The sequence below is a fragment of the Perognathus longimembris genome, chromosome 28, assembly GCF_023159225.1.
Source record: "Perognathus longimembris pacificus isolate PPM17 chromosome 28, ASM2315922v1, whole genome shotgun sequence".
Classification (NCBI taxonomy): Eukaryota; Metazoa; Chordata; class Mammalia; order Rodentia; family Heteromyidae; genus Perognathus; species Perognathus longimembris.
This window is the reverse complement of record NC_063188.1, coordinates 102,362,655-102,382,786: the sequence shown is the minus strand read 5'-3', so window position 1 is coordinate 102,382,786 and position 20,132 is coordinate 102,362,655. Positions and strand designations below refer to the sequence as shown.

At 40.9% G+C, this 20,132-nt stretch overlaps 2 protein-coding genes across 9 annotated transcripts in view; both read right to left on the bottom strand.

The window, feature by feature from the left end:
- The window catches only part of Phka2 (phosphorylase kinase regulatory subunit alpha 2), a 61,902-nt gene extending 59,208 nt beyond the window's left edge, over positions 1-2,694 (bottom strand). The window contains exon 1 of one of the 2 annotated variants that reach the window (XM_048336879.1): positions 2,388-2,694. In XM_048336879.1, coding sequence (XP_048192836.1) covers positions 2,388-2,465 — 78 coding nt within the window. In that variant the 5' untranslated portion in view covers positions 2,466-2,694. The remainder of the gene's footprint in view (positions 1-2,387) is intronic. The other variant, XM_048336878.1, reaches the window with a different exon arrangement.
- A 1,443-nt stretch (positions 2,695-4,137) lies between these two features.
- Positions 4,138-20,132, bottom strand: part of Adgrg2 (adhesion G protein-coupled receptor G2) — a 108,922-nt gene continuing 92,927 nt past the window's right edge. For 5 of the 7 annotated variants that reach the window (XM_048336882.1, XM_048336881.1, XM_048336880.1 and 2 more), the window contains 10 exons: positions 19,928-20,050; positions 19,046-19,091; positions 18,836-18,939; positions 17,716-17,837; positions 15,434-15,702; positions 14,658-14,757; positions 13,588-13,871; positions 10,701-10,802; positions 9,230-9,385; positions 4,138-5,779 (listed from right to left, as the gene is read on the bottom strand). In XM_048336882.1, coding sequence (XP_048192839.1) covers positions 5,595-5,779; positions 9,230-9,385; positions 10,701-10,802; positions 13,588-13,871; positions 14,658-14,757; positions 15,434-15,702; positions 17,716-17,837; positions 18,836-18,939; positions 19,046-19,091; positions 19,928-20,050 — 1,491 coding nt within the window. In that variant the 3' untranslated portion in view covers positions 4,138-5,594. The remainder of the gene's footprint in view (positions 5,780-9,229; positions 9,386-10,700; positions 10,803-13,587; positions 13,872-14,657; positions 14,758-15,433; positions 15,703-17,715; positions 17,838-18,835; positions 18,940-19,045; positions 19,092-19,927; positions 20,051-20,132) is intronic. The other 2 variants (XM_048336885.1, XM_048336886.1) reach the window with 1 other exon arrangement.

Sequence of the window (20,132 nt, the reverse complement as noted above, 5' to 3'; positions counted from 1 at the left end):
TTTGCTTTTGAGACAGGGGCTCATTATGTAGTCCAGGTTGGTTGTGAATTTACGATCTTTCTGCCTCTGCTTCCCAACTACTGGGATTCCAGGTGTGTACCACTGTGCCCCACTCCTGCAGGAAGTATTTTATTGACAAGGATTAAATGATATCTTTCATGTGCCTAGAACACAGCTTGATGCAAAGGAAGGAAATTGACAAGGTCCCTGTATGCAAGATCTCATTGCATCAACGGGAAGCTATAATAATGTTCAAAGGCCTGACCACTAAATACTAACATGTAGCCTCTATCAAAGTCACAATAATACCTAGAGCACCAAATATTTATTGACTGACCATGAGGTGCTAGACAACATATTGCACACTAATTTTTTCCTTACAATAACTCAATGGAAGTAAATATTTTAAACCCCATTTCACAGATGAAGGCATAACTCAGAAAAACTGAACAAAGGTTACACGTGTTGTTTGAGAAAGAGTTGTGGATTCAAATCCAGGTATGTCTTAAGAACCAAGCTTCACTATTTTTCCTTACAGCTCCTTCCACTATAGCAATGAGGAGAAAAGCTTTCAATATGGACTAAAAAAAACTTGGTAAATGTAATTGTAATACATTCCAAAGACAAAAACAAAAATAATCACCTTTTATCTGCCTACTCCATATTCAGCTCTCAATTTGAATATAATTTCTTGCAGGACTCTTCTACCCTACAAATTGGGTTCGGGTTCTTCCCCAAACTTAACACACTCTGGAAATTTAAAATATTTCCCTAAGTTTGTGGCAAACTAGTTTGGTGGTAAATGACCTGAACTAATGTGAAAATATTTTTAGTGCTGATCTTTCTCAATGTAAATATTCATAATACTCATATTCTGATGTAGGGGTGCTACTTAACATCTGCTGTAGTTACCATATATATATATATATATACCATATATACCTATATATACATATATCATATATATATAGGTATATATGGTATATGCACAGTACTTCCTGAAATTCAGACATTTTTATCTTGCAAAGCACATCAGAACTGAGTAATTTCAGGTAGGGGACTTGGGACCTATACACTATGCATAAATGCCACCCCATTATTATTTATTTATCTATTTTTAATGCTGAGGGGTCCAGCCCAGTGAACTGAGAAAGTACTCTGCCACTCTGAGTCACACATACTCTAACCATGTCTTTTCTGGAAGCACATCACTGTGAACAATGCCTTGTATATAACAGATACACAATGAATATTTCTTGAATGAGAAACCGAAGGCTGAGAAATTCGATAAGAAGGAGAAATGATCAGTGGCTTAAGAGTGACTATGGTTCCCCAACTTTCAGGCCCAGGCCTCTAACCACCAAATGCCACTTCCTTCTTTGACTCTGAAGGCCTTTAAAAATAGTTACTGTTGAGTGAAGACAAGCAATATAGTAACTGCTTGTCTTCACTAGGAATAAAAATAGTTCAGTGGTCTTACACTAAGGACCCTATATAACTTTAGTCCAAGAATCTACATTCAGTGACCTTTCTGGCCCAGTAGTTTCCATTCCTTTCCTTTTCTTTTTGCCCTGCTAGGGAACAACTCAAGATCTCATGCATGCTAGGCAAGTGCTCAGCCACTAGTAGTTTTCTGATGTATGTATGTATGTATGTATGTATGTATGTATGTATGTATGTATGTATGTATTTATTGCCAGTCCTGGGGCTTGAACTCAGGGCCTGAGCACTGTCCCTGGCTTCTTTCTGCTCAAGGCTAGCACTCTACCTCTTGAGCCACAGCACCACTTCTGGCTTTTTCTGTTTATGTGGTACTGAGGAATCGAACCCAGGGCTGCAAGCATACTAGGTGAGCATTCTACCGCTAAGTCACATTCCCAGCCTCACCAGTAGTTTTCTTGTCCATAAAACAGCCACTTGAGTAGGCCCCAAGGCCCTCCCATGTGGATCACTAACAAGGTGACTTATAGGAGGGACAGTAACAGTTGTCCACACTCTGGTCTACAGTTCCCAAAGGCCCAGAGCTCACCATCCTCACTCAGTGTGCTCTCAACCTGCACACACCTCCTCTCTCACCCCAAAGAAGCAGGAAACACAGAAAGACCTTTTTTGTGTGTCCAGAACACTTGGGAGGAACTCATTTCATTTCCTAGCACAAACAATAGTCAAAGAATCCGGTAAAGCGCAGCCTCGGGCCCTGCTTAGTCTCTGATCGGAGAGTTCAAGGAAGAGGGTGGTAATCACTAGCTAGCAAGGTCGAGGGGAGCTCTTCACGGCAAGCTTGTCAAGTCACATGAGCGGACAGAGGCCTGGCTGGGGAACAAGGGACCCAAGCGGCAGCCCCAGGCGCTGGGGACCAGGAGGGGGGGGGGAGCGGCGCTTCTTACCTGGTAACACAGAATGGTTTGCTGCACCAGCCTTGCGTACCCGTCCAATCGGACCCCAGAATTGCTCCTGCTCCTCATGTCCTAGATGTTCCAGGGCCCCAGCGGCCTCGGTCTCAGCTTCCCGCAGTTCTCAGGCCGGGGCTGGGCGAGGCGGGAGCCGCTCCGGGACTTTTCGAAACGCTAGAACCCAAGCCCAGCCTGGAAAACAAGCCCGGCCCACTTTCGCAGGGCTGAGCGCTGCGGAGCGGGGGGCGGGACTGGCGCGCCGGCGGCCCCGCCTTCGCCAGGCCCACCACTCCGGGTGTCCGCGAGGCCGGGTGTCCGCGAGGCCGGGTGTCCGCGGGGCTGAGGCTTAGGCGGGAACTGAGAACTGAGCGGGCGCCGCCGCCGCCCCTGCGGTCCCCACGCGGTTGCGAGGACGCCCTGGGGCCGGGGAAGCAGGCAGCAGGCTCGGGTGGGCGGGAGGCCCGCCCCGCCTCCGCTCGGGGCTCCGCCGCGGGACGGAGTTCGCCGGTCCAGGCAGGAGCTGGGAGGAAGGGGCCGAGCCGGGGTGCGGCCTTGAGCCAAGCCCGGGGCAGGAGCCAAGCCGGGCCCCTTCGGTCCTCGGGCGCTGCCGCCCCATCCCGGCCCCCGCCCCTGGGACTGGAACTCCCCATCGCGCGGCCCGGGGAAGAAGGGAACCTGGGCCTGCGCGGGAGCCCAGTGGCCCCTTTGGCCCCCGGCCTTTAGGCGGCCGCCTGTCTCAGGCGAGGGCCGAGAGGCGGATTCTCCGGTCGAGACCACCGGAGTCCCCGCCTTCCGCTCCCTTCACACCCGGCCGAATGGGGTCCCCAGCTGTGGCCTGAGGGTGAAGAGAAAGGGGAACCGCCTGCGGGTACAGCCGAGAGCCCGGCCTGGGGCAAGACCCACTTAGCCTCCCCGAGCCCCTCGTGCCCAAGCCACAGGGAGAAGAGCAGTAGTGGACCGCGCCCGGCATTTCCTGAGCCCGCCTCGCGCTCCGCCCTCCCCGCCTCGCGCTCCGCCCTCCCCGCCTCGCGCCCCGCCCTCCCCGCCTCGCGCTCCGCCCTCCCCTCCTCGCGCTCCGCCCTCCCCGCCTCCAGGCTGCCAGGGGAGGAGCCCCGGCCCCGCCCCCGACCCCGCCTCCACCTGGAGCGGAATTCTCAGAGGAGGTGGCCTAGGTGAGTGGGTGGGGCATAGGGCGGCCAGCCGGAACCTAGGAGGATCCACCTCCAGGCACTGGACAACCGGCTTCCTAGAACTGTAGTGGGATGGGCCCAGAGACTGGCTAGCTGCTTAAAGCACCCAGGACTGAAGAGAGACATGTCCACTATGGAACCCAGGCTGGGGACCACACCTCCCCCTAGACTGTGACCCTGGCCCAATCCCTAGTCTCAGGTCCAGCTGCCCGCATGGAATTGAGTAGTGGAGCGCACCCTAGAAGGCAAAGGGAGGCCAGGACAGGGTTCCCCAGCTGAGGTGTTGGTGCCCAAAGCTCCTTCCCTAGCCATCTGCTCCCTGGGCTCTGCATGCATTTCATCTGCAAGACTATAACTTGGAACTTGGGGATAATTAGGTTCTCCTGTATGCGAATTATCTACTCTCCACTCCTAGGCCCAGTATTGCTTGGTTTCCAAAATTTAGCCACATGTAAATTTACTGGACAATGATTGTAATGTAACAAACGTTGTTTCCATCCCATGTAGCTAGGGAAAGAGAAAACAAATGGATCTTCTTTGTGAAGTTCATCAAATTTAAGGAACTTAACTGCAAATTTATTTCATTCAATTTAACATTTTTGTCTATTGTAACACACAAATGCAAGACAATTAAATAATTCGGTAAAGAAAGATTGCGAAGACAAACCAGCACTCACAGAAATGGATATGATTACTACGGTTAGCTGGGCTATAACATTCAATTGAAATATATACAAGGGAGCCTTAGTGAAAGGCCAAACTAGAAGGTTTTTAAATGTTCCTAATACTTGAGGCATTGCTCAAGCAGGTGTAGGGGGGAAAGCAGGATAGTCCCTATATTACTAGGAACAATTAGGTTTTGATACATATACAAAGGACAGCCTCACAAGATAGTTTGTCGTTCCTACCAGTTGTCTCCCCCCCCCCCCCCCGTTACTATATACTCAACATGTTTGAAAAAAAGTAAAGTATAAACCTGGCTGGGCCAGAGTGTACCAATTATAACAATCAGCAATGTACCATACAGTTGTCTTTTATATAACAATATGATTTATTTCCCTTTATTAAAAAAAGGTAACCCTACTCTATTCTCTTCTAAAAGGCTCCAAGGATTTGGGAATTTGACATGGTCTAGATTACAGTGTTATTCCTCTCTATGACCAAGGTTTTAGGCTAAATATCTTTTTCCATACTCTGATCGCGGTTCCTGGTATTGGATTCATGTATCTTTGCACAGGTTGTACTCTGCATAAGGATACACCCACAAGGGTAACTGGGATAAAGTATGGTGCCCATCCTGTTTGCCAACCATGAGCCCCTGACACTGTGTGGGCCCAGTGAGGGTACCTTTTCCTAACTTTCAAAGGTATTCTATGAGTTCATTGTGGCACATCTGTTTACATTTGGCTAGCATGGCTGTCTCATTATTTTTCTTGATTCCAGTGAAGTTTTCCTATTTCCCATCCCATATAATTTCCAAAAGGAGCTTTAAGAAGTCACAGAACCAATTAGGGTTTTCTAAGTTATCACATTAGACAAAACAACACGACCATGATTCTATAAAAGAATAAATTTACACAGTAGAAAATAAATACAAAAAAGTAGAAGATTTTGAACATGGGGGTCACTAGAAATTAGGTTATATACAACTGATGCATGCACAACTAAACTCACCAACAGGCTGATGTTAGCAGTTGTTTTCTCAGATGTTATCAAGGATAACTTAACCTCTGAAATGTGACAGCAAATTAACTATTTTTAAAACACAGGGCTTATTGTGATGTGTAAAACCAGTCTTCTTTCAAATGAAGGATAAGGAACAAAATCACAATTGTGATAATGTCTTGATTTCCTCTTTCACAAGTATCCATTGCCTTCCATTAGCTTATGTTCCTCCGAGGTTGCTAAGTATAAAATAAGATGATTTTCGTACATCTCACATTGTGGAAAAGGTAAAATTGGACATTTCACACTGTGAAGCATCATGCTTTGATTTTAGGGGGGAAAGGCATCACATTTGTTCAATAAAATGTAAGCTTCCCCGCTTTGAAGTCCTTCTAAGAGCCATGCGACTTTTACCATTGCAAGAATCTTCTTTCTCACTATACATGTGCTGTTTGCCAGTTAGATCATGCAGGCACACATCTCCATTTTGAACACTGAAAGAAACCCCATTTCTCTCTGTAGAAGCATTACCTGTGTAAGGAAAACCAGAGCTGGTGTCATAAAGAATCCCCCCACAAAAAGCATTAAAAAAGAAGGCATAAGCTAATTTAAATATACATAGGTACATGTGAAACATGTTATGATATGTATTTCATGTTTATTTTTTTTCATTCCTTCTCTAAGGCTACTCAAAACCACAAATTAGAGAGACAAGTTTCCTGTGTCAGACATTTCTTTTTTTTTTAAATGAAATGGCCAAAACATGAAGCAAATCAAAAAATGGTTATTTTTCAAAGGCTCATTCCCTAACTTTGATTGAACATCAAATTATGTGTAAGAAAACCTATGGGAATGGGGGAGAAAGGGAAGGGGAGGGGGAGGGGGGTATGAAGGAGGAGGTAACAAACAGTAAAAGAAATGTATCCAATGCCTAACATGAAACTGTAACCTCTCTGTACATCAGTTTGAAAATTAAAAAAAAGAAAACCTATGGGAATACTTTGTCCATCCCAAAAGGTTAACAGAGATACTCTTCTGTAACTGTAAAAGGTCCTAGCTTCTTAGTTTTCTATAAAATGAAACTTTGTACCAGTATAATAACCCAGAAGCCACCAGCTACATGGCAAGAGGAAATCACTTCTCTCCAGGACTTCTTTTCTTTTTTCTTTTTCTTTTTTGTGTGTGCTGTTACAGAAGCTTGAACTCAGTACCTCCTGCTCTTTCACTCAGTCCTTGCCCATTCAAGGCTGGTGCTCTACCATTTGAACCACATCTCCACTTCTGGCTTTTTGCTGGTTAACTTGAGCTAAGAGTCTTTCAGATATGTCCACCGAAGTTAGCTTCAAATTTGATCCTCCGACCTCAGCCTCCTTAGTAACCTCCTTAATAGCTAGGATTATAGGAGCAAGCCACCAGCACCTGGCTGTCTCTAACCATTTGTTAATCATCCTAACTAAAGCAAAGCAAGACTGGCTCTCAGGAGGAAACCATGGGTTCCAACATCAGATTCTAGGCAGGGAGAAGCTATACGTTCAATGGAACCTGTGGTTTGGACTTAGGCTTCTCCCATCTAGATCAGGCACTGGATTGTGGGAGACACAGCTGCTGAGATCTTCTAGCTTCTTGACACCATTCTTCTGATCATTGTACCATCAGGAGCCAAATAATAAGCCCATGGGTTAGTTGTTGGCATAATTTTAGTAACAATAATGGCCATACCATTGAACAGTCAGTAAATATCTCATGATAGTATTTATAATGCTAAGGGATTTCACAGATGATGAAACTAAGGTTGCAGAAATAAAGTTCTCAGCCCAAGATTCCATGGGTTTGCAGTAATGGAGTCAACAGATAAGGAAGTTGCTTTCTAACTGTGAACTTGTGGCCCCATGTTAATTGCTATGGCTTTATGACAGCTTAAAACTGAAATGTGTCATATTCATGCACAAGAGGTGGTAGATATGGTTAACAGTTCCATCTATGACACATCTCAAACAGGGCATGTCACTGCTTGAAACAGCTGTTCTCACTTAGGCATTTGGTCTGAGGACATTTTGATGTAGGAACAATTCGGCCCTGGTATAATAAACCATTCAGCTTCCAAATTCTTTTTATGAAATTACTAGTTCCATTCTTCATCCATTCCAGATCCTAATAGGACTGACGTATTGGGGATGTTTTTCTAACAGACATATTACCCAATCTGAAACACTTAAACCTTTCTGGTAGCCTTAAAAAGCAACCCCACCATTAGCCAGGCATTTCAAAAAAAAAATAGCCGTGTTAGAACATCTGTGTCAAAATGTACTGCTTTGGTCAAATCTGCCCCCAAAGAATGCCAATACACTGATAGGTCTAGGATTCATCTCTGAGGCATTTCTACAATAGGGGGAAAAATCTAGCTATGGATTAAGAATCCCAAATCCATCTTAAAGGTTCCTGGAAGAACCAGCATACTCTAATTTTTCTCCTTTTGACAGGCTATTTCTCCCTAACTTATTAACCAGCCTTCATTCCCACTGTCTCAACTCTATTGCCTTATCCTGAATCATTCCTGAAGTAGCTTTTCAGCACAGAGCCCCAAATGTTCCTTCTGGTACTGACAATAAAGATCCAAAGCCACACAGAAGCAGTTTCTTATGGTATACTGTAGATAATATTCTCCATCTGGGGCAAATTTTAGCCCTCTAGGGGATATCTGGTATTGTCTAGGGACATTTTTGGTTGTCACACCTGGGGATGGACAGTAGTGGGTCTACTGGGTAGAGGCCAGGGATGCTACCCAGCATCCCTCAATTTCATTAAAAAAAAAAAAAGTTATTCAGCCTCAACTGTTGTGGTTGCCTGAGGTGAGAAACCTTGACATCAAGGCACTCTATTGTATTGTCAAAGTCGAGGAAAACCAGCAGGGTCCTTCATGCTTAGGAGATCAGCAAACTATTTAGTAGACATAGGAACTTTCTCGCAACTTATTTGAATTATTTATGAAAAACTCATACCCTAACATAATGAATAAGGGCAAATTCCTCATGGAAGGAGAATGTATACTGGAAGGATGTATTTTTTACTATAAAAATGCACAAGATATATTAAGAAGCAGAAGGTGGCAAAATAGGTAAGCTAAGCTTTTTTATAAGTAACAAGCCAGCCTCAAGAAGAAAGAGAAATGTAATGACATTTTAGCTAGAAATGTCAGAATTAATGAGTAAAAGAAGCACAGCAGCAATAATATGTCCATATATTGGTTTACAGTCTGCTTCTTTAAACCATTAGTAGCAGTTTTATTCCAGTCTACAGCAGAATAAGCATGTTTTTGGGGCTTGGGCTCTGTCCCAAGGCAGCTACAGTGTGGGAAAGAATTAATAAACAAAAAAAAGGGAAAACCAGGAAGGTTTAAAAGTGTTGAAGAGGGGCTGGGAATATGGCCTAGTGATAAGAGTGCTTGCCTCACATACATGAAGCCGTGGGTTTGACTCCTTAGCACCACATAAAAAGAAAAAGCTAGAAATGGCGCTGTGGCTCAAGAGGTAGAGTGCTAGCCTTGAGCAAAAAGAAAGAAGCCAGGGACAGTGTCCAGGCCCCGAGTCCAAGCCCTAGGACTGGCAAAAAAAAAATGTTGAAGACGTGTATGCTTATAGATATAGAAAAATATGGTCTCTTTGATCATTTTAGGTACTGTTCTTACAGAAATAGCACAGTACTGAAGTCCTTAGCAATGTTTAAATCGGGATTGGAAATATTAAGCCTTTTAGGTTATCATGAATTTCCATTATGAAATCTAAATCTTTCAAAGGTCATTCTAGTATTTTTTCTGAAATAATTTAGGATTCATAAACGTACTTATAAGGGAACTCAATTTTGATCCATTAGTCATAAATGTAATTATCCAATTTGCTTTACCAAAATGCCACTGAAGGATAACACTACTTTAAAAAATAAACACTAATCTGAGAAATACTATATTGAGACATACATACATACCATTTATGCTTGCGTGTACTGAGCAATCATTATTCACTAGCAGTGTGGTGGAGTTAGTGGAGTTACTGCTTGACTGTAAGGAATTTGAAGAGCTGGATGATACGCCTTGGTTTACAGTCTGCTTCTTTAAACCATTAGTAGCAGTTTTATTCCAGTCTACAGCAGAATAAGCATTACAGAAAAACAGGGCAGTATATTGAAGCTCAAATGCAAGAGACAGATCCCAGTGTAACAGTTCTAGCAAATGATTTCTAGCTGGAAGGTCTTATAGTAAAGTCACATATGTCATAAGTCAGTGGGGAAAAAAGTATTTTCACTTATACTATGTACATCTAGCCAAATGACTGTCTAGTTAAAAGTAACTTTTACTATCCTAGAACTAAAAGCCAACACGATGGACTGTGCCTAGAAATACCCACTGGTAATTCACAGGATATTTATAGGCACGGTCCAGTCATGTAATATAATGATCCAGATAGTAATTCAGAGCCTCACACTGCTTACTAGGAATATGAATTAGCTGTGTTGGGATGACTTGTGTGATGGATTGTATTTGAACCCATAGCGTTGACTGACAGATATATAAAGCCTGGTGCTCTCAGGTACTGCTAAGGTGGTATTCATGCACAATAAATGTGTTTTTAATTAAATGGTATTTCTTTCTTTAAGCTATTTACCATACTCCCCAACAAGGCATATGTGAAAATAACTTCAAAATAATCAAGTGCGTGCCAGTGTTTGTATGTGAATGTCTGACCCACTAACAAATAAAGCCACTAACAATCAGGACCTGTGGAGAAAAGGTTGAGTCAAGCCTTAAAAAGCTGGGAAGGAAAATATTCAAACTTTGGGAAATGAAAAACATGAAGTCAGTAGGAAATAAACTAAATTTTTTACTGTTGCTTCATTCAAGAGGAAGTCAATATGCCAATTTGATTACTAACAAAATTGCCAAATAAGACTAGCTTTTCTTGGTAGTTTTGAGGATGAACTCAGGGTCTCCCATTTGTTAAACATTAATAATAATAATTATTCATAATTATAGTAATTATTATTAATGTCAGTTGTGGAGCTTGAACTCTGGGCCTGGGTGCTATCCCTGAGCTCTTCAGCTCAAGGTTAGTGCTCTACTACTTTAGCCACAGCGCCACTTCAGGTTTTCTGGTGGTTAATTGGAGATGAGTGTCTCATGGACTTTCCTGCCTGGGCTGGCTTTGAACCACGATCTTCAGATCTCAGCCTCCTGAGTAGCTAGGATTACAGGCATGCACCACCAGCGCCCAGTGACATTAATAATTATTTATTACCTCACTAGAATTTCCCCTGTGAATTTTCACAATATTTTCTGCTGTATAAGTTCTATTAATTGATTTCCAGATCCAATGGTCCCTTGGCAGTGATTGCTTTGGATCTTAATGTGCATATTATTTCCTTGAAATTTAAGGGGAGAAAAAGCAAGGTAGATCCTTACCAGAATTTTCAGCTAATCGCAATTTTCCACAACAAAGATACCGTCTCCATTGCTTCCTGACATTTTCTTTTGCTACACAGTAAAAGATGAATATGAAAAATCCTAAACAGGGCAAAGAAAAAAAAACTCAAAATGAATTCCAAAGAAGACCTAAGTGTAATGAGCTTACTTTGCACAAAAGATAAAATCTTTGGCAACTGTGGCAAAGTAAACATTTGTAAATTAAATAAGATTTCCAAAGTCCAAAAGCTTACTATAAAAAGGCCTCCAAGGGATGCCCTTTTAAAACCATCTTTGAAAGGTAAAAATGCTTATAAAATGATAAATTTGTATTTCTAAAATTAAACTCATTGTTGTTCCTTTCATATCCTGTCTGGGTCTTCCTTGTCTTGAGGGCCTAGCTGGGACCTTGGCATCTATCTCTCCTTCCCTTGGATTCATAATCCATTTTCAAATTTTGTCAAATGGCCCTTCTATAGTTTCGTAGCTCTCTTTCCTGTTCTCCTATCCATTGCCATATCTATTGCTTGGTCCTTACACTCTGACCCTCAAGCCTGGTAAGTGTGGTGATTTTACTCATCTACCTGCTTCCTACTTCCTGGCTCTAGTAAATTCTCCTGTGATGTCCTGGCAATCAGAGCGAGGTGGAGACCAGTCAAGGCCCCATTCATCTCCTGACCATCTCCACTCCCATAGAGCCCCATCTCTGCCAATAACCCAAGGCTTTTGCCAATAAATATTTGCAAATGTATCTGTCCTCAATGCCCAGTCTATCTACTTTAAAATTCTTCATTTAAAAATATCACATTTTGCCAGGTTCCAGTGGTTCATGCCTGTAATCCTAGCTACTCAGGAGGGTAAGCTCTGAGGATCACATTTGAAACCAGCCTAGGCAGGAAAGTCCATGAGACTCATATCCAATTCACCACCAGAAGCTGGAAATGGAGATGTGGCTCAAGTGGTAGAGTACCAGCTTTGAGCAAACACAGCTAAAGAAAAGCACCCAGGCTCTGAGTTCAAGACCCAGTACCAACATACACACAGACACACAATACCAGATTTGCTTCTAACACACACACATGTTAGTATGGTGTGCGTGTGTGTGTATGTATGTGTGTGTGTGTACCATGTATATGGTATATATTCCATATATTACACCTTATATACCATATATGGTGTATTAGGGAGAAACATGTATCAGAGAGGTCAAAACAGGATAAACACAACCAAAATCAGAACTTAACACTATCTTTTCTTTATTCAACTCAAAAGCACTATCAATTACATCTGAATTCATTTATATAGAATAAGCAGCAAATTCTATTCATGTTCGAAATAGAAGCTATTCTAGATAAATAGACAGTTTTACTTTGTACATTAACCTCTCAAGGGGAGATAACTAATGTTCATGTTAATGATTAGTGTGGCTTTGGCATATATTTATTATTTCCCTACTTGAAGTATCTACTACTCTTATTATGACACTGTTGGTAAATAGAACGTTTTTCAAAAACTCAATGTAATTTTCTCATTTTGATTTTGTACTTAATACTATATAGTACAATGAGTAGATATACCAGTTCAGGAGCTAGTACATTATAGGCAAAAATTCATATTCATACATAATGAAGAGGCATTTTTACTGACTTCCTTCAAATAAAATAGGAATGGATGGCCAAATTCAGTATCTGAATTTCACCTCATGGTTGGCCTTTTCTCTTCCATTTTTAATATCTATATTAGGATATATTGGTCATATAGTGGAGGTTTGTTATACTATTTCCATACATGTGTACAAGGTTCTCTGGTCAAATCTGCCCTCTCTATCACTCTCCCTTATTCTTCATTTCTTAAAGCAATTTCAACAGGCTTCATTGTTATATTTTTGAATGTGAATATAAAGTATTTTGGCTATGTTTTCCCTCTTTCCACCTCTTAGTTCACTCTTCCCCTTCACACTGATATCCACCCCCCCCAACAGAGCCTGTTATACATTCCTGTCATTCATTTTCTTTTATGTATATTCCTTTGGTGTATATTTAACACAAGCATGTATTAGAATTTAATCAAATAAGACCTTTCTATTGATCTCTCTTTCCATGTCCCCATTAACCTATTATTCTACAACTTTTAGTGGCTTTCCTTATGCCATCTTCATATAGACACAATATATTTTTAATATTATTAATCCTGTCGTTCGCTTATCTTCTCTGTGCCCTCCTACGTCCCTCAAATAGTTCCACAGTTACAATCCTGTTATCTCTCTCTCTTCCTCTAGATCTGTATATATGTGTATCTCTATGTATCTATTAAGACTAGATTTCACACATAAGAGAAAGCATGCAGCCTTTGTCCTTCTCAATCTATTTTGTTTCATTTAACATGAAAATTTATTTTCCTGAAAATGATATGATTTCATTCTTTATCGCTGAACAATACTCCATTGTGTATATGTAGCTTGGTTTCATTGTTATCTGTTCATCAGTTGAAGTTATTCAATCTAGGCTGCTTCCATAATTTGGTTATTGAAAATAATGCAAGAGATATATTGAAATCATGTATTGACTAACAATCCTTTGGATATATGTCCAAGAATGGTATCTCTGGATCCTATTGTAATTCCAGTTTTAGTGTTTTGAGGAACTTCCATACTATTTTCCATAGTGGTTGTACTAATTTCCATTCTCAGGGTAGGTTCTGAGACTCTGCAAAATTATCTATTGCTGATAGAATTATAGGAGGGACTATAGGAGTTAAAAGCAGTAGTGATAACTCTACTCTAAAACATATCTTAAGTCACTCAGTAGACTACAGATACTCTTTTAGTAGTCATATTTTTATATTTAACTGAGAACATTTGCTTTGCATTTAATGCTGTAGAGATTACCTTGTAAGGTGTTAAAGATGGCAAAGAGATACATAAAGGTGACATTAACTGGTCCCCAAGCAAAGAACGCAAAGCCCCAAGTAATTCCCAGTAAAAATGTGAGGCCAGCTATACTCCTGAGGTCTTGAATACTGGTTTTTCGCTGGGCTCCCAGTTGCTTCTTCTTTTTAATTCGACAGAGCTGAACCAGGACAACAATGAACATGCTGACATTCAGCAAAAATATCACACAGAAATATCCCACAACTGTAATATAGAATACCGCATTGCTGTTGATCCAGCAACTAGAATTGGCGGGGAGGGAGAAAACGAAAGGAAGACATATTATGAGGATAAAATAATATTCCAAATGAGATGCTGAATCTATAACATTTTACTGAAACATTTTTTAGAAATCCAAGAGAAACAAAATGCTAAAACCATTGTTCTCTAGAACCAATTATAGACCCTGGGAAAAGAATCTAAGAGTTTATCTCATGATTAAAAATATTGATTTTTTTTTTTTTTTTTGGGCCAGTCCTGGGTCTTGGACTCAGGGCCTGAACACTGTCCCTGGCTTCTTCCCGCTCAAGGCTAGCACTCTGCCACTTGAGCCACAGCGCCGCTTCTGGCCGTTTTCTGTATATGTGGTGCTGGGGAATCGAACCTAGGGCCTCGTGTATCCGAGGCAGGCACTCTTGCCACTAGGCTATATCCCCAGCCCCAAAATATTGATTTTTTAATCAGGGCTCCACTCACGTAACTCCTAATAATTCTGCTCCACAAATCTTTATTAATATGACACTGGTGTTTTATTTTTTTTTATCAAAGGCCAACAGAAATATTTTCATTATAACTAATTCTAATTCATCTATTTTCTCAAAATAGTTTCTTCTAATTCATGAAATAACAACATAGTATTTTCAACTAGATTATTGCATTATGTGTGATAGTGAAAGCTGTTGTTACATATGACTAGATTTTTGTTAAGATGACATCTGGAGCCAATACATTCTTTAGACCCTCCATTTTCTGGAGAATTTAATTTTTTAGCTTGCTCAATCTTCCCTTGGGGAGGGCTTCATACTTACAAGTCATCAGGTGTGCCATTGGGGAATTTTCCATAGGATCCAAGCCCATAATTATCTGTGGATATAGTCAGGACAATGGCCACAATCACAGCTGGCACCCCTGGAAGACAGGAAACATCAGTCACATATAGTTCTGACAACTGGATGGAACTTAATGAAGAAAAAAATGACCATAAACCTCTGGAAAATGGCCAATGACCACCCATTAAGGTATCCAAGCAGCAGCCCAACTATTGTTAGATAGCAATAATCAAGTTAAGTTGAAGAGGTGCTTACATTGGGTAGGGAGTTGAAGGAAAAAGCCTGGAAGATCTTTGGGAAATATAAGGCTCTGTGCATCAACTCCAACAGGTCATACAATACGAACTACTATGTGTGATAGTGAAGATACATTGATTTACAGGTACGTTCTGCCTGGCAGAGCACACTGTTGTCATACAAGTGTCTGACATCTGGGAGATTCAAAGAGAATGAGGCTGGGTGGAAGCTCAGGAACAGTCTGGCTTCCCTACCATACCAAACTTACATTTTCAACCTATCAAACACCTTCCATGACAGCTCTGATTTTAGTTGCTAGAGATACACTCATAACAAATCAAGAGGACATGCACTATTCTAGAAAAAGACTCAACAAGGTTGTTCTGTAGCCATGAAGGAGTATAAAAGTTTTTGAGATCTGTCAAGTGGGATCTGCTTCTTCATGTGTCTCTACATGTTTAAAAATCAAAATACTAGAGGAAAAGGAATGAAAATTTGTAAACCAAATGTATACATACCCCAGCCGACAATGCAGAATTTAAGGATGTATTTTCGGATATAAGTATTAAACACTTTGACAAGGGCCAGGTACATATGAAATGCTTCCAGGCCCATCCATGTGAATGAGACCAAGAGAAAATAATGAAGAAATACAGCCACTGAGATGCAAAGGCCTCGAGTGTTATAGAGTGCAATCCATGAGTCTAGGAGGAAGACTAGATTCAGCAGCAGCAGGGCAGCACACAGCTGGATCAAGATTTTAGAAGGGTAATCCCTCCGGATCTTTCTAAAAGGAAGGGGTAAGAAAAGAATTAGCATTACATTCTGCGAATCCTCATGTAAGCATATTTATCATGCTATCTCTGAGTCCTACACAATTTGTTTTTAGTCTTTGGTAAACATCTATATGTATACCTGTCCTTTTGAGGTGAGTGTGTCTATGAGGGCATTAAAAAAAAAGAAGAAGAAGAAATCTAAACAGAATTGTTTCCATATGGAAAATGTGTATCTGTGTTTCTGTGGCATCTTTTATGCTGACTGTTGACCCATGCTTTTCAGTAGTTTGTAGTAGAAACTACTGAACACTCACCATATTTCTCCCAAACTATTTGCACAAGGATTTGCTTCTGCTTCTTATACAACTGCTGTTATGTTCAGATCTTCAAAATATGGCCATAATATATGTTATTAATAATATCTGTTATTAATTATGGTAATTTAGTCTTACTAAATAATATATCCAAAAGTCTACTTGAATATCTGTATGAGCTCTAATCTGGCACTGGAAATATATTTGTACATTTCCTGACTAGTGTCCAAAATTTAAATTGCAGAACCCACATAATGTTTCATTTAATTTAATATAAATGCCTCTATTTATTTGTTTTCAAATATAGTTTATAAGAATTCCCTCCAAACGGTGACCAGACAGATGAGCTTTTCTGGTGAACTAAGGAGGAGATTCTTTGTAATGTCATTCTTGCTTTGACTTACAAAGCCACACTTACCAAACATCTACTTTTATTTTTGGCAGTAGTGGAGATTAAACTTGGGGCCTTGTGCTTCTTAGGCACTCTAACGCTTGAGTCACCCTCCCAGTCCTTTTGCGTTAAATGTGCTTTTCAGATAGTATCTTGTGCTTTAACGTGGACCAGCATTAGACAGCAATACTTTTATATCCAGCCTCTCTCTCTCTCTGTCCCTCTGTGTCTCTCTGTCTCTTTGGTTCTCTCTGTCTCTGTCCCTCTCTCTCTGTGTCTCTGTGTCTCTGTCTCTGTCTCTGTCTCTGTCTCTGTCTCTGACTCTCTCTCTCTCTCTCTCTCTCTCTCTCTCTCTCTCTCTCTCTCTGTGGGTCATGAGGCTTGAACTCTAAGCCTGGGCTCTGTCCATAAGCTCTTTAGCTCAAGGCTAGCACTCTATCATTTGAGCCACAGTGCCACTTCTGATTTTCTGGTGATTAATTGGATCTAAGAATCTCATGGCCTTTCCTGCCTGGGCTGGCTTTGAACCATAATCCTCAGATCTCAGCCTCCTGAGTAGCTAGGATTATAGGCATGAACCACAGGTGCCAAGCTCGTTTTTTTTTTAAAGATCTTTATTGCTATTAAAAAGGTGATGTGCATAGGGGTTACAGTTACATAAGTCAGGTAATGAATACATTTCTTTTTGGACAATGTCACCCCTTCCCTCGCTCTCTCTCAGTTTTTCCCTGCCGTCTCCACTCACAAGTCATTTAATTAATTTTCAATATCATGTCTAGTGAGTACCACTGCTGTATTTTCTCACCCTTTGTCCCTCCAATCTTTCCATGTAGTGTTGAGGTTTGAGAGTGGGGGCTGAATATTATACACCCAGCTTCTGATACGGGGGATCATAAACATGTACCACCAGACTGACTATTTCGTACTCTTCTTTTGCATTATCCCTATACCAGTTGATATATTTAATCTAATTCCTGCTCAGTCTAACTTATAAACTTAATTCTGAATATTTTTTTTCTGCTGTCCATGCTGCTATAGTTTACTTTACATTATAACCTTTTAGATGTTAAGGTCGATATCTATCTTTCATTTCTGGTGAACAGATGATCATGAAACAACTTATGCCTTTAGTGAGCTCACAAACTAGTTGAAGGTAGCAAGCATATCAACTCAAAAGTCTTATCAAGTTTTACATCAAGATGTTCCATCAGGTGGTATACAAGATGAAGCAGGCCAAGAAAAGTGCTTAATTAATACAATTTGATAACAGAGATGAACCGTTAGTCCTAGAATCCAAATTTCTAGTTGTGGATACTTACTCAAAGGCTATATAGGTTACAAGAGTAACTGACAGAAAAATTGATGACAGTCCACAGCCAATATATGTGATAAATGTCAGAGCCATCATTTGACTAGGTGGTAAGGATGTCCGAGATAGGTCCTGAAAAATAAAGCACTATTCTTTAATCAAATGTATTTTTATGAGGGAGGGTGTAACAAATGTGACAAGAAATGTACTCACTACCTTATTATGTAACTGTACCCCCTCTGTACATCACCTTGTCAATAAAATTTAATAAAAATGTATTTTTAAATAAATCATAATCACGATTTATGTTTCTTGAATATGCTAGGGACCCACTCATAGTCAGTTGAATCAATCTATGAGGTTAGGCCAAGTATCATTGGGTAAAGATAAGGAGAGTGAGACCCAAAGAGAATAAGTAACTTGCCCAAGGTCATAAAGCTGAGAAGTAGAGGATCTAAGACTCAAATTCAGATCTGGCTGACTCTAACGTTCAAGTATTTGATCATTATATTGTAGTGCACTGGAAACGAGTTTGAGTAGGAATATATACACTTTCATCTGGCTCTCACCTTTCTTAATTCTATGACTATAGACCATGAGTCTCAATCTTTATTTCAAACAACAATGCCACATTCTACCTATCTTGCAGCACTGTTGGAAAGATTAAACAAGATCATGTTTGTCAAATTATTTCATACTACATTTATATGTCACTGAATACTAATTTTGTTGCCCACTCTCAGCTGAAATTTTTAGTCTTCCTAGCTATTTGATGGAGAAAAACTTTAATGCAAAAATAGAATATGGAAAAATATTTGTATTCCATATTCACATCTTTTCCCTCAGATGCATTTGCTCACTCAAAGAGTAATATTGTTGTATAACTTTGCCATGATAGCATACTCTCTGCTCATCTGTTCAAGTCATCCATCAGGATGGACTTTTTTTTCCAAGATAAGGTCTCACTACATAGCCCAGGCTGGCCTCAAACCCCCAATTCTCCTGCTTCTGGCTCCTGAGCGCTAGGAGTCTGGGTGTGCTCTACTATGTGTGGCTCTAGAGTAGGGATTCTGATATGATGACAAGCTTCCCCTCAGACACCGAATCAAAGACCACAGAGTACATGTTACCAATAGGACACCAAAACTTGTAAGGTGGCTGCAGGTACACATAGTTTCATTCAGCCTTCTGTCTTTGACGGAGCAACCATTGGATGACCAGCCTCCTCTGCCACCTGTTGGCATTGAGAAGAGTAGCTGTACCATCAATAAATCCAGTGAATGCCTACCTCCCCCACTTATCTACTTACAACCTTGTAGATTTGTTTAACTGGAACCTACCATTTCTTCCCAAGTCCCAAAATACACATCTCACTGTTAGGGCATCCTGTACGTAGGAAAATAAGTTACAATTAATTAATTTACTGAACTAAAAAAAAAAACACACTCTGAAAATCAATTGGGAAAAAACTGTGTTAACTTAGATTTCAGAACCTTGTGATTGGTTTTTTTTTTAGAGTATTCTTATTTTTTGTAGTCCCTAGAAACAAGTGAGTTCCCTATCAGTCAATGCTCTTAAACATATTAGTCATGCATAGGAGTTACCTTGGGACCTTATTGAAAACCACATTCTCGGGGCTGGAGAACTGGCTCTAGAGGTAGAGTGCCTTCCTAGAGACCATGAAGCCCCAAGTTTAAGCTCCAGTACCACAAATAAAAAGAAATAGCATATACTCTGCTCAATGGCAGCACGACTGTATAGCCTACATGAGGCCACGGGTTCAATCTGGAGTACCACAACAAACAAACAAAGAAAAGCATATTCTGACTCTGTGGGCTTGGAGTAAGGTCTGAGAGTTTGTATTTCTAGAAAATTCCCAGATGGTGCTGAGACTGAAGTCTACTCTATGATAACAAGGTCATAGCTGAAGGTCAGGGTGAACTGAGCTGAGAGGTTGGGGGGTATCCCTCTTTGGAGGTGAGACTCAGACCGGAAGCTACAGATCTGCCTGCACTGAAATCCAGTAGAGGGCAAAAGCCTGCTTTTGAATCCATTGCTCTTAGAAACTAGGTGGTAAATTATTAGACAAACCCAAGGAGTGACTATGTGAGTCCAGTCTCACACAGTACTGTTAGATCTGCCTTTCTTGAGCTATGCTTTCTGGGCATAGGCTGCACAAGATGGTGCGAGTAAATGGACACATCAGGCTGGATTTGCCTCACCTGGCTTGAATTTATATGCTTCAGTGTGACCGTCACATTTCTTGTCAAGTTCTTGACAGTCAGGTTTGCAACACTTGATGAGATGACATAGCTGATCAGAGAGAGGTTGTCCAGGGAAGGGTCCTAGCATACCAAGGGCAAATGACAAGACAACTTCAGAGCTGGAAGGATATTATTTAGCCAAGTGCCAGTGGCTCAAGCCTGT